This window comes from Spodoptera frugiperda, chromosome 9 (assembly GCF_023101765.2).
Source record: "Spodoptera frugiperda isolate SF20-4 chromosome 9, AGI-APGP_CSIRO_Sfru_2.0, whole genome shotgun sequence".
NCBI lineage: Eukaryota > Metazoa > Arthropoda > Insecta > Lepidoptera > Noctuidae > Spodoptera > Spodoptera frugiperda.
The window spans coordinates 7,158,291-7,172,286 of NC_064220.1; the positions used below are offsets into that span (position 1 = coordinate 7,158,291).

Below are 13,996 nucleotides of genomic sequence, written 5' to 3' on the forward strand. Positions count from 1 at the left end.
CAGAACCTGAGATACTTCCTTTGGAATGCCAACAAACAGCTGATTTTTATTGATTTTGGATCAATTATTTGATTTCTTTAATGGTCATTCTTATCAAATTTCGACAAAAAAATATAAATTGTGTTTTAAAAATAATTCACCGCACATCCAACTATGGAATAATTTACTGCCTGTATTAGAATCAATCAAATTTCAATCAATTACGCATAATAATCAAGGTAATGTAGTTAAATTTGAATAGATTCCCTCAATCAAGAATTGTATTAATAATATTAAAACTTTTAAAGAAATGTGGGTTGATTTGAATACTAATCACAATGTAAATAGTTTATTAACAAGAAATTTCAATTTTTTTAGTAGTATTACAAGCAATGGAATTAGAAATACCAATCCATCATGTAATCAATTCATAAATGCCTATAAGACGTTGATTATTAACAATAAAATTTTAATTCACCATATTCCCTTAATGCAAATTGTGAAAAAGATAATAATTATTTATTTCAATCACTAATGCCCGGTTTCTGAAGATACCAGTTATACTGTCACTAACTATCGATTCAATAAAGTTATGGAAAAGATAAACCTCGGTTAACTATTCTTGCGTTTCTGAATGCGCGAAGAACCGTTCGATAACTATGAAACCGATAGCTAGTTCCTTATTACGCCACTAGATGGGTCTCATAAAAAAGTATCGACTAAAATTAATTATATGAATTAAATTAGTTGTAAATGATTATGAAATATTTATATTATTATTATATAATAATTGTTTTATTATTAGATACGTGGCCACAAATAGTTTTATTATTTTTGCATTATTAATAGGCATTATTTACAATAATTATAAATAAAGAACGACATAGCTGACAGTTCTTTAAAAAATAAATTGTCAAACTCATTGTTTCCGTACTTTCCGTTTACGATTGTATGTGTGGATTTTTTTATTATTCGCTGCAGTGTTTTCAAAAGAGCATAATAAGTATAGGGGAAAGTGTGTTTTAAGAGTGTGTTTGATCAGTAGGTAGCCGTAGGGGCGGATTTTTTAAGTAAATTATCTTTACAATGGACTCCGGGAAACGGAGCAAAAATTTTACTGAAAAAGAGAAGATGCTTCTTTTAGAAGTAGCTACAGACTTTGTGTCTGTAATAGATAATAAAAAGACAGATGGGACAACAGTAGAGGCCAAGAAACAAGCTTGGACGGCCCTGGCCAAAAAATATAATGCCGTGTCTGAAACAGGGCATAGAACTGAAAAGCAGTTACATGCTTTATATGACAACTTAAAGAAAAAAGCTAGAAAAAATATAAGCGATGATAAAGTAAGTTATATTTCATAGTTCATTAAATAAATAAATAATAAAAAAAATCATAGGTCGCTATTCCTCGGGGCAACCTATTAATTAATCTCTGTTATGTTACATATAGTTGGTACCTACGTGTTACAATAAATCTAAATAATATAATACATTTTAATTTCAGTCTGAGATGTACAAGACAGGAGGTGGAACATTTTGTCCGAAGACAACTGTGATTGATGAAAAAGTTGTGGCTTTATTAACTCCACAGTTCCAACCACTGCCAAACGAATTTGACTCATCAGCACCATATTATACCTTAGGTAAGTTCAGTGTTTCACTAATATACAAGTTCATCAAAGATTTCTTAAAGAAGAAACAATTTATGTTTTAACTGGATAGTTTTTACTCATGCTTTGGTCATGCTTATTGTGTTTTTTACTACTTTTCAATTAAAATGACATTTGCTTACATATAAAATTCAAATTCGTAATCCCAATTCTAATAATTAAAAGTTGATTTGATTAGGTATTACAAAAAATTCTATCCTCAATTTTTATATCAAGCTTGGGTTAAATTAAATAGTAATTCACATGTCACTACCTCGTTGGTCGAGTGGTCGCAAATGCGACTACCGAACAAGGGGTCTCGGGTTCGATTCCCGGGTCGGGCGAAGTATTACTGGGATTTTTCGGATTTTCGAAATTTCTCGGTAGTAGCACGGAGTCTGGAATTGTGTCCAGGATATGGCAATAGGCTCACCCCCTATTACATGGGACTTAAAACACAAATGGTGAAAAGTGGGTGTACATTGTATAGCGGCATTATGTGCCGTAATGTGCACCTCTGTCTACCCCTTCGGGGATAAAAGGCGTGACGTTGTGTGTGTGTAATTCACATGTCATAAATATGAGGTAATAAAATCATCACTACATAGTATAAAACAAAGTCGCTTTTTCTGTCATGTGTCATGTTGTATGTCCCTATGAACGCTTAAATCTTTAAAACTACGCAACGGATTTTGATGCGGTTTTTTTTAATAGATAGAGTAACTCATGAGGAAGGTTTTTATGTATAATATCATCCATTAAATAGTGGACAAATACTGTTATTTTTGAGGTTTCTAATGTGATGTCGCAAATAATTACATTTTTTCCGCTTACATTGCAAACGCAGGCTGAATCCTACGAGATTTATCAAAATATATGATATCGTTACAAAACTTACAAAATATATGAAGAGTATAGTTGCAGAGGAAAATAAAAAACAGAATACTGATAAGCCTTTCTCAGAGAGGATTTCTAAGGCAAAAAGCTTCCTTCATAATTCTCTGTTTGCAAACAACTTTTATAAGTTGTCGAAACATGCACAAAATTTTCTATTGATGCAGCTTAAAGCAGTAGATAAAAAGAAAAAGGGAGTTAGATTTACCACCGAGGAAAAAATTCTATGTCTTTCATTGATGAAAGAAAGTCCGAAGGGTTACAGATTTATACAAAAAATATTCAGGTTACCCACTAAAAGGACATTAAACCGATTAGCAGAGGACATTACATTGAAAACTGGAATTAATAAATATATATTTAAACTTCTCGAGCAAAAAACGAAGAAATGGAATATTACCAAGAAGTTATGTTCAGTCGTATTTGATGAGGTAGCATTAACACCTCATTTAACATATGTAGAGTCGCAAGATCAAATACAAGGTTTTAAAGATTTGGGATATGAAAGAGAATTGAAATATGCAGACTATGCTCTCGTTTTTATGGTTAGAGGAGTATGCTCAAACTGGCGTCAGCCTATTGGCTACTACACACACCGGCAAAATTAGGGGAACACAAAAAAAAGGTCTTTTTTTTCTGGAACTATTGAGTGATTTATCAAGTGGTTCATTTATTTATGATATTACCCTTGTACAACACAATATTTTAAGGTATTTTGTCAATTTTCAACAATTCAACAGAAAATATACGCTCTTAAGTGTTTGTTGAGCGTTAGCGCTTTTAAGTGTTTTTGATAAGGATTTTGTTGGAGTCATCAATAGTGACCCAAGCTTATTTTGTTGTTGTTATTCGAAGAGGTAACATTGTATTGCATACAAAATGAGTGATTTGCCAGCTACTGAAGTCGCTAGAGCTGTGACAATGATCGACGAAGGTCACACATACCGTTCAGTGAGTCGAATGTTGGGTGTATCAGTATCTGTGATCCACCGTTGTGTCCAACGATACAAACAGACAGGATCTTATGCACAGAGACGGGGACAAGGCAGAAAGCGTGCAACCAATGCCGTAGATGAACGTTTCATAAGGGTGCAAACGTTGAGAAACCGTCATCAAACAGCTGTGCAGACCCGAAACCTTTTAGAAGAAGTGCGTAATGTGCGTGTAAGTGAACGAACAGTGAGAAGAAGGTTAAACGAATTTGGTTTAAAGTCATACGTGCCAGCAAAGGCGCCTAAACTCGAGGCAAGTCATCGAGTTGCAAGATTAGCGTTCGCTCGTCAGTACCAAGATTGGTCCGATGAATGGGGTCGTGTTTTACTCTCTGAAGAAAGCCGATTTTGTGTTAATGTCATTGACGAGAGGGAGGAATTGAAATTGGCGTTAATTGAAGAGTGGGCCAATTTGCCCAAGGAAATAATAGACAGTGTCATTAGAAGCATAGGCAGACGTATTCAAGCCTGTCCAAGCAACAATCTCTGCGTGAATCAAAACACTACAATCTACGCATACGCACATACACAGCAAATTGATGGAAATTATGTAAACAAACTGTCTTGAAATTTCTTCTGTTTTTGCCAGTTTCTTGTGATCGCCGTTAAGGTCGCGTGTTTACATTTTATGATATATCGTATCTTTTACAAATTTAATATTGAAACTAATGATTTCTCTGATATTTGAGATAATTTTTGATGATAATCTGAAGAGTAGAATTTGAGGTTTTGGTGATTAATTGGTAAAATAGGTAGTGCTGATAAATGGATCGAATATTTTGTAAATTCTAAATTATCAGCACTGGTGATGATAAATGGAAAAAAGTACATAAATACTAATTTCATATTTTTTAATGTAAATTATGTTTATTATATGCAGAAGTGTTTGTGTGTAGAGTGCAATCGTTGTTTGCTAAATTACCTTACGCGGTGCCAATGTGTATGCAATTAGATCTTATTTACGGCCTTTTACATCGACGTGTGAAAAAGCGATTACCAAGAGATGATGTCAACGATATTGATATTAAGTATGTTAGAAAAGGTGAGGGCCATAGAAGATTCTATTGTCCAATTAAATCTTCGTACGTACGCCGCGAACACGATCGTTGCTTTTATTAATGGATTTCGTTGGATATTAATGGTTTTCGTTGCACAGGCATTCATCCCTTTAATAAAAATGTTTTCAGTGATTTAGATTTTATAGCTTCGGATATGACTAATGTTACAGAAAATTATCAATCACCGTCAGAATCATCGCTTGCAAACTCTCAACTGTAAAGGTATGATTCCGAACCACGCTGCACGCAGCACTGCTGCCGCAGCAGTGCTGCCGCGACACTAGTGGTCCCCATACAATTTCTATAAGTTTATATGAAGAGTACGCAGCATTGCCGAGCTGCCGCGACACTAGTGGTCCCCATACAATTTCTATAAGTTTATATGAGAGTACATTCCGAGCTAGGCAGCAATTGCTTAAAATTTGCTTAAAAAGTTACATCATTATTTAAATATCTAAACAATACTAGTATAAGTTGATGTAGTTATGTATTTAAGTTTGTAGGATTACCAAACTCATCCAGAAAAATATACCTCACTCTGGTGTTATCACCAAAAGTGATAACTGCAAAAAAATGGAAAATGATACGCGATTCCTATACAAGATTTAAAACAATAAGGCGGGTACTGGGTCAGCCGCAGCAAAAAACGCAAAAGACAAAAGGTACCAACAGTTGTCGTTCCTAGACAATATTTCCGAACACAGATCGGGGGGTACAAATATAATAACCTCACCTCCGAATGTCACTGATAATGAGGATAGTATTGATTTAGATCACTAAAGCTTTCTGCCCATTATCCCGTAGCATACCATGACCGTACTAGGACCGATTCAGACAAAAAACTATTCTTTGTATTGAGATGTATGAGACTATGCCCACTAGACCGTTCCGTCACCGGCCGACACCGTAGCGTGCCATGCACGGGCCGTCAACTATTCGTCGGAGGGAATATTTTGCCGGTGCGGACACGCTACGTGCATGGCACGCGACGTTGCCAGACCGCTGCGCGCAGGCGGCTAAACGGTGACTGAGCGGGGAGTATGACCGTTACAAACCCGTTTTAAACGCGTTGTAGCAGTGTTGCTCTGTTGCCAGTCCGTTCATTAGATGTGTAAAAATGGAGGACGAAAAATTAATAGAATGTGTACGTAAATATGAGTTTATATATAATTTACAACATCCGAAGTATATGGATAGTGTAAAAAAAGAAATGGCTTGGAAGGATATTTCGGAACAACTCAAACAACCAGGTATGTCAATTATTATTCAATTATCGATTTGAGTAAGTAATTTAATTACAAAGTAGATATCCAATCTAATTGCCCTTGAGCCGTTTGGAAAAAATCGGCAAATTTATTGCGTACTTCAAAAGCGGTAGAAACTGCAATTTAGTTTCCGTAAAGGATACAGTTTCGCCGCGTCTTATGAAATTATGCAATATGCAAGTGGTTAGTACAATTTTTTCGGCATATTCTGGTTTTAAATGCATACGTCTATTATAAATACGAAATTTTTGACTTAAAATTCCAAAAGCATTTTCTACAACACGTCGTGCACGGCAAAGGCGATAATTAAAATGGCGTTTCTTGCTATCGTTTATGGACTGTTGTGAGGGATAAGGTCTTAGAAGATTGTTTTTTAAGGGGAAAGCTTCATCTCCTAATATTACACACGGTGCACTGACATTAGTCCCCGGCAAACATCTATTAATGGGGATATTAAATTTATTTTCGAATATAGCTCTGCCCATTTTTGATTTTGACAAAATACCCCCATCACTATCTTTGCCGAAAGCACCAACGTTAACAGCTATGAAGTTATAATTAGCGTCAACTAAAGCCATAAGTACAATAGAAAATGTTTTTTTATAATTAAAATACAAAGAACCACTGTTTGGTGGTGCTAAAATAATAACATGCTTTCCATCTATAGAAGCTACACAATTAGGAAAATTCCATTTATTCCAAAATTCTTCTATATTTTTTTCCCATTGTTCGATGCCAGGCGTCGGGATACTTTCTCGCAGTACATTTTTTATTACAGCATCACAAACTTCTAACACAGCACGTCTCACAGTACTGATTCCCAAACGCTAACTAAAAGCAATGGTTGTAAATGAATCGCCTGTAGCTAAGTACCTGCAAACAAAATATCAATATTAATCGTGTGATTATTTTTTACAGCTGCAGCTTGCAAGTAAAGATGGCAAGGGCTAAGGGATGCATACAGACGAGCATTAAATAAGAAAAAAGGCAAAAGTGGACAAGCAGCGATAAACATTAAGAAATGGAAGTATGAAGATGAAATGGCTTTTGTTGCTTCACTCTTCACTATGGGTCGAGGGGTGGATTTGACTCCAAGAAAAAAGTCTGAGGTTAAAACCCTTCTAACGCACACAAATCATTTTCAGAGGAAGATAGCAGAACTGGCTGGTGTTTCTAAGTCTGCAGTAAATAAAATAAAAATAAATCTGGATCAAGATCAACCACTTTTCCAAAAAGAAAAGGCAAATGCGGAAGAAAATGGTTTACAACACCACGGTGCGATAGAAAAATCCGGGATATATGTTTGCAAAACAGGAAGAAAAGTGCTGGATTGTTAACCCAGATGGTACAGGAGTTTGGAATACAAGTTTCTAAGAGAACTGTACAGAGGAGGTTGGCAGAGGAAGGCCTGACCGGTCATCGTCCAGCTAAAAAACCGCGACTGACAGAGGCGATGAAGAAGAATCGACTTGCTTGGGCTCGTGAACACCGTCTGATGAGTGTTAAAGACGGGAGCAAGGTCAGTTTTAATGTTAATTTATATTATTTATTAATGTAATGTTATGTATTATCTAAAAACATTTTCATAAAAGTTATAAATATTATTTTTTTCAGGTGTGTTTCTCAGACGAATCAACATTTGAGATTCTAGCCGACTAAAGCAACTTTGTCAGGCGGCGCCCAGCCGATAAATTTCACCCTGACTGCATTTTGGAACGCGTTAAACACCCTGTTAAAATTATGGTATGGTCCGTCATAAGTTCTAAAGGGATTGGGCGTCTCTACATTGTCCAGGGAACCATTAGACGGGACCAAAACAAGCAGGTCTTAGAAACTAGCTTGTTGCCGCAATCCGGGAATGGTTCCCAGTGGGGGACGAATGTATGACTCAGCACCATGCCATAAAGCAAGGAGTGTGACAACATTTTCAGCAGACCACAATATACCAGTTTTACCTTGCCTTGACAATTCTCCAGACATAAACCCCATCGAAAACTTATGGGAAATTACTAAGGCGGAAATTGCCAAGGAAATGATAACCACCAAGGTAAAACTGATCGAAAAATTAATATTTTGGCACTACAACCCTAAAATAAAGGAAAGTGGCAAACAGTGCAAAGAAAGCATGCCAAGGCGGATCGAAGCACTCATTCAGACTAAAGGAAATGTGACAAAATATTCACAATATCTCATAACCATTTTTATAATACCTGCTAATATTTTTTAATTATCTAAAGATTATTATTTTTTGTTTCAACTACTTGCAAGATATGTGTCTAACCCAACTAGCAAAATCAGTACTTAAAACGATCTCAAGACTACTTTTATTTTCACTTATAAGAAACTTGTAGCATTCTACAAAGCTGGATTTGGGCGCAGTTATAAGATCAGTTATTTCTATATCTATCTTATAATCAACTTATAAAATGTTACTAAGCCCTATAATATACTTGACTAAGCGCAATAGCTTCTATAATGTTATGAGACTACACAATTACAAGTACAAACGCTCTTGTTAGTATCTGACATAAGTATCTTACTAAAGCAATCTTGTTTATATGGCACTAGTAATGTACTTAGTTATTAGTTATAAGTATATTTTAAGAGGTTATTTTTGTTGTTGCTTCGGGTCGTTGTGCCGGTTGTTCTGTAGTCATTTATTTTTAATAAAAACGTAACTATTATTTTGTGTTATTGTAAAATATAACTAATAATACATTTAAAATATAGGGTGTGAACCCGTGGGAAAGTCATATACGTAAATGTGTACCAAAATTTAGTTAATTTCACAATGCCCTCCGAAAAATAGCACATTAGTATATTATTGTAAATTAATTATTTCAACAATGTCATGAATATCCGCCATGTTTTAAAATTGCTCTTCGTTAAGTACTTTATAGAATCATTATAGGTAAATTAGTATTTGTAACAGTTTCTGTCCAGATAACTCTCCTCCATTTTAAAACAAATTAGGGTTCCCTTGAAGTCTGCCTGTTAATGATCGATTCTCCTTTTTTTAGGATTTAATTAACAAGATGGTCGTATTTCTGATACGACCATCTCTGATGTCGACTGTTTTTTGACAAAATCTTCTTTGATTTTACTTACAAATATAAGATGGCCTTGGACAAATACACATTTTGTGTTATCCGAAAGCTGCAATGGGTGTGGATTTCCAGTTTATATAAACAATATGTATAGACCTACTCATTTCGTTTGTAGTCAAGAAAACATAATAGTTTTATTGCATCAAATCTTTTTTTGGTTCCCGATTTGCTCCCAGTACAGTAAATATGACCATTACATCGAGGATGAATGCACAATTTGTTACTGATTTTGTATCCACATATTTTTTAAACACACCCATAAGTACTTAATTTTTTAATGTTAAAATAATTTTATCGGATAATATTTTTTTTGACATTTGTTTTTTTTATAGTCAGTGGTCTCTGCGTTATTTAAATCGTATTCTTCTTCCCAATTTTCAACTTCTTTACTTTCTGAGTAGTGGGAAAAGGGTGAAAAAATATTATTGATCGCGGAACCCTCAATTACTTCACCTGTGTTTGCACTTGACGCGCTTGATTTATATCCCGATCCTGTTGTTTACTAGTAAAGTGATTGATCTACTATCTTATAAACCTTTTTGATCTTATAGCTGTCTTTTTAAGTACTATTAGATTTAAAAGAGTCTCGAGCAAGACTATGATGGCACAAACTTGTAATCGTTTCAGCTAAGTATGTTATAATATCATTTTCTCTCACAAAATGCTACTATAGGATCAAAACAGGGATGTTGCGAACATTCGCATCTGCATCCGCAAATGCGGAACATCCGCATTGATTTGGACATCTGCATCTGCTTCCGCATCCGCATTAATCAATGCGAATGTTCATGCGGATGCGAATATTATACATGTAGCAACAATAAAGAAATTGGGCGGGGCCGGTGATTGACGCGTGCCGGTCGCACGTGACAATAACCAATGGGAGCGAAGAAATTGGTGACAAGATTCGACACGTTTGTTTGTTCTAGCTAGTGCATCATTTGTTTCTTGCAAGTGAATAAATATTACGTGTTTGTTTGCGCTGTGAAGTGAAAGTGAACTACTTATCGTATCATAAAGATAGATAGGTATTTTTTTTAATGTTGTTGTGATACAGTGTGTAAATAAGAAGAGTTTACAAGAAAACTTTATATTATTTAAGACTAATATCCATAAGATCACAAGGTAAATTCTATTATATTACGCCGGTAATACGTTTTATTGTAGGAAAAATTATCGTTTTATGACGAAATTCGTTATTTTTCCAGTGTGATTCCCATTATTGATAGTTTATCTAACTATTTAGTCAACAATGTCACCACCGACCAAAAGTAATGTATGGGATTATTTTGAACCAAATAAAGAAGACCAGGATAAAGCTGATTGTAAAATATGCAACAAAAGCTACTCTCGTAAGGGCCGCACCACATCGTCTTTGAAAAACCATCTTAAGTCGATGCACTCAGAAGAATTTTCTACATTTGAGAACATTAGTAAAGAAAAAAAATTACAACAGATGAAATTTGACGCAAGTAATTTTCATCATTTATAGTTTTAATTAATTAATATTTGCTTGAGGCATTGTTTGGTTAGTAAAATAAGCATAGTTTTAGTTTTGGTTTATTGGCTAAGTTTCCACTTAATATTATAGTTATTTGCTGTCATATAAAACGTCAGTTGTAAAAAGACTGATATATGTAATTCATTTATCTATTTAAAATACTTTTTTTTATCGAAATCGTTTCAATATAAAATAACTTGAACATAAATATATATTTTTTAATATGCTATTAAAATATGAATAATTCACACTTAACTCAAAAACTACTTGGCCGATCGCAAAAATTTTATCACCATTGAAAAGTGTAGCTTTTCTTCTTAGTGTAGCTTCACGCTATATTTAATGTTAATGCCAGAAAACATAAGGGATCCTTCCTTATTATAAATATTTATGAGGAATAAACTCCTTTTATTTTTATTTTTTGCAATATAAGTTGGACATTTGATTTTGAAAGTTATTTACAAAAATATATAGAAAGGTTTTCTGGTGTTTTAAAATGTCCTCACTTGTTAATTACTTTTAAGTAATTTTTTTTTTCTAACGAAAATTTTTATTCGTTTGTGTATTTTTTAGATAAAGTTACCACTCCTCTGCAAGAAGCAAAGAAACAACTTTCATTAGAGGAAGTGATTCTAAAAGAAAGGAAGTGGGACGTCAATAACTTAAATTCTAAAAAAATTGATAAACTCATTGGAGAAATGATTGCACTTCAAAATTTACCGTTTACTTTTGTTGAAGGGCTAGGTTTTCGTAGACTGATGCAACAATTAGCACCAAGATATAACTTTAGGGGACGCAATTTTTTTACAGATTTTGTATGCAAGGAATTATATAGCAAAGTGGCTCAAAAAGTTAAAGTATTAATCGAAAATTTTGATAACATGTCGTTTACGTCTGACATTTGGTCGGATCCTAGCTCAAACGCTTCTTTGCTTAGCCTGACTTGCCATGGAATTGCAGAAAACTTTGAAAGATCATCAATAATATTGAAATGTGAGACATTTGACGGCCGTCACACTGGTGAAATAATTGCTGAAAAATTCAGTAACATGCTTTCTGAATGGAATATTAAAAAAGAACAACTGCATTGCCTAATCAGAGATGAAGGGTCTAATATGAAACGAGCCGGGCGATTAGCAGCATTAAATGATATAGACTGTACTGTTCACAAGATACAACTAGCTATCCGTAGTTGTTTAGGTTCTCAAGAAAACATAAAAATACTAAAACAAAAATGTAAGAGAATTTCGACCCATTTTAATCACTCTACCATTGCACAGAAACAACTGCAATCAATTCAGGACAGACTGAATCAACCGCACCTGAAAGTGTTCCAAGATTGTGTAACGCGATGGAACAGTACATTCTACATGTTCGAGCGTTTTTCAAAGGTTAAGGATGCTCTGAGTCTTTACATGAATGATAATGAAATTGACCCTATTCTACCAGAAGAATGGAAAATGATTGAAAGTTTCATTCAATTACTGGGACCTTTTGAGGAAGCAACGCGGGAACTGAGCAGCTCTTGTGCTCTTATTTCATCTGTGATACCGATTATACAAATGCTTGAAAAAAAAGTTGATGACTATTTAACAAGATCGCAAGAAATTGATCCGATTCGTCAGGCTGTTACGACTTTGAAAAACGAACTTTCAACAAAGTTTTCTAGCTTGGGAGAAAGCAATTTATATACCATCGCTACCTACTTAGATCCTCGCTATAAGCACAAATTTTTCACACCGGTGACTGAAGAAAAGATTAAAGATGATATTTTAAAAATGATAAATACTGAGAATGACAATTTTGAATCTCTTAATACCAATGCCAAAAGGGCTAAAATAATTAAAATAACTGATTGCATGGAAAATGATACGGAACAACTAGGACCAGGGACTTCAGGTTACAACAAAAAGCCATGCTTACAAAATGACCTGGCTATGATGTTAGATTCGTCGAGTGAAGACGAGAGTCAAGATGAGCCAGAAAATGGTAGCATTGAAGCTGTATTCAAAAAAGAGTTACTTGCTTACCGTACTAAGAAAAGAATAAATGTGAATGAAAATCCTTTAAACTGGTGGAGTGTACATCGAGGGGAATTTAAGTTATTATCGCCGATAGTACGAAGATTTTTATCTGCTCCACCGGGCAGTGTTCCTAGCGAACAACTATTTAGTAGCGCGGGATTAATTTACGAACCTCTGCGTAACAGACTTGAATCAGAAAAGGCGGCAATACTACTCTTCATCAAGTATAATGCTCCTATTTTTAAATTCAATTACTGATATAAAAAACAGTAGGTGAAGTTTAAAAAAATTGTTACATTATACATTACTTATATTTAACATAAAAATAAGTACTTAATTTTGTTTGATTACAATAAAAATGTTAATAATTACGTTGTCATTGTTTTAATTCTTCATTAATAGACTTTATTTACATAATATCTTATACATCCGCATCCGCATCTGCATCCGCGGATGTGAGCCTGCTAAACTCCGCATCCGCATCTGCATCCGCGGATGTGAAAATATCGGCATCTGCAACATCCCTGGATCAAAATATTATTCAGGATTATTTAGTCTTACTTCAAACAATTATAGGAGACTTATTCCTTAAAGTGTCCTAAAAGATTATCTTATAGTTAACTAAAAGACTGAGTTATAAAGGCTATTACTCTTGAGTATATGTATGCTTGTGAAATGCTATTACTAGTAAAAATGTCCTATAAATGTTTTAGAGATCAGTCTTGTAGCGAACTGCAAGACCGAGATATAAAAACAAATGCACTTGACATAACATATGTTAAGGCTTGGCAAATGCTATTATAAGTTAAAAAGTCTACCGCAATGCCTTTACAAGAGCGTTATTAGTAGTGACAGACTTATAATATTTCCTTATAGGATTACTTTGCTTGTTGGGAATATTATTAATTATGTAGCGAGAATACTATCCGTCGCGTCGGTTCCGTGCTTCGCGCGCAAACGCGAGCCGCGGCGTTCCCACCGCTCCTCACGTCGCCAGTCGAGCAAGAGAAAATGAAACACAAAATTCTTCCCGAAAGCGATTGAAAAAAACTGAAATCCGTGCTGAGTATTTAGAAATAGAGAGAAAAAAAATTAAGTTAATGGAAGCTGACTAAGCAGGTGGTAAAGAAATACCGTAAAATGGGGCGAATAGGGTCTAGGGGGTTAATTGGGACAAACCTCAAGTTTTATTTGCGACATTAATCACACATTTATGTTACGTATTACATTTTGTGGTAGGATTTAAATTTGAAGCTTGCAATATTTTTTTTATAATCTGGCAACATTCAGCCATCCTGTCAAAAGTATTTAAAAAAAAAAAAACGTAGGGTAGGGTGGTGTAAGACTGCGCAGTCGATAAGACTGCGCATGCGTCATAGCTGGGAAGCAGAGTGAAGTTCGCAGCTAACTTCAGTGTTGTTTTGAAGTAACAAGGCATCTGATATAGCTCTCGGAATATAATTGTTTTTAAGTGAAAGTACGACACCCCAGGTGAGTTTGAAGTTTTTATTATACTTTGATCTTATT

General features: G+C 34.6%; 1 protein-coding gene and 1 pseudogene across 2 annotated transcripts; one reads left to right on the forward strand and one right to left on the reverse strand.

Moving 5' to 3' along the window:
* Positions 1–4,934: 4,934 nt before the first annotated feature.
* Positions 4,935–7,257, reverse strand: LOC126911002 (putative nuclease HARBI1; annotated as a pseudogene).
* On the forward strand, positions 6,663–12,727 carry LOC118264449 (zinc finger BED domain-containing protein 4). 2 transcript variants are annotated; one of them, XM_050695893.1, is made up of 3 exons: positions 6,663–10,069; positions 10,153–10,416; positions 11,019–12,727. In XM_050695893.1, the coding sequence occupies exons 2-3, from the start codon at positions 10,197–10,199 to the stop codon at positions 12,725–12,727; spliced, it is 1,929 nt and encodes a 642-aa protein (XP_050551850.1). In that variant the 5' UTR covers positions 6,663–10,069; positions 10,153–10,196. The 2 variants fall into 2 exon arrangements, with proteins under 2 accessions (XP_050551850.1, XP_050551848.1); XM_050695891.1 differs by having other exon boundaries at positions 6,663–10,416.
* The last annotated feature ends 1,269 nt before the right edge of the window (positions 12,728–13,996 follow it).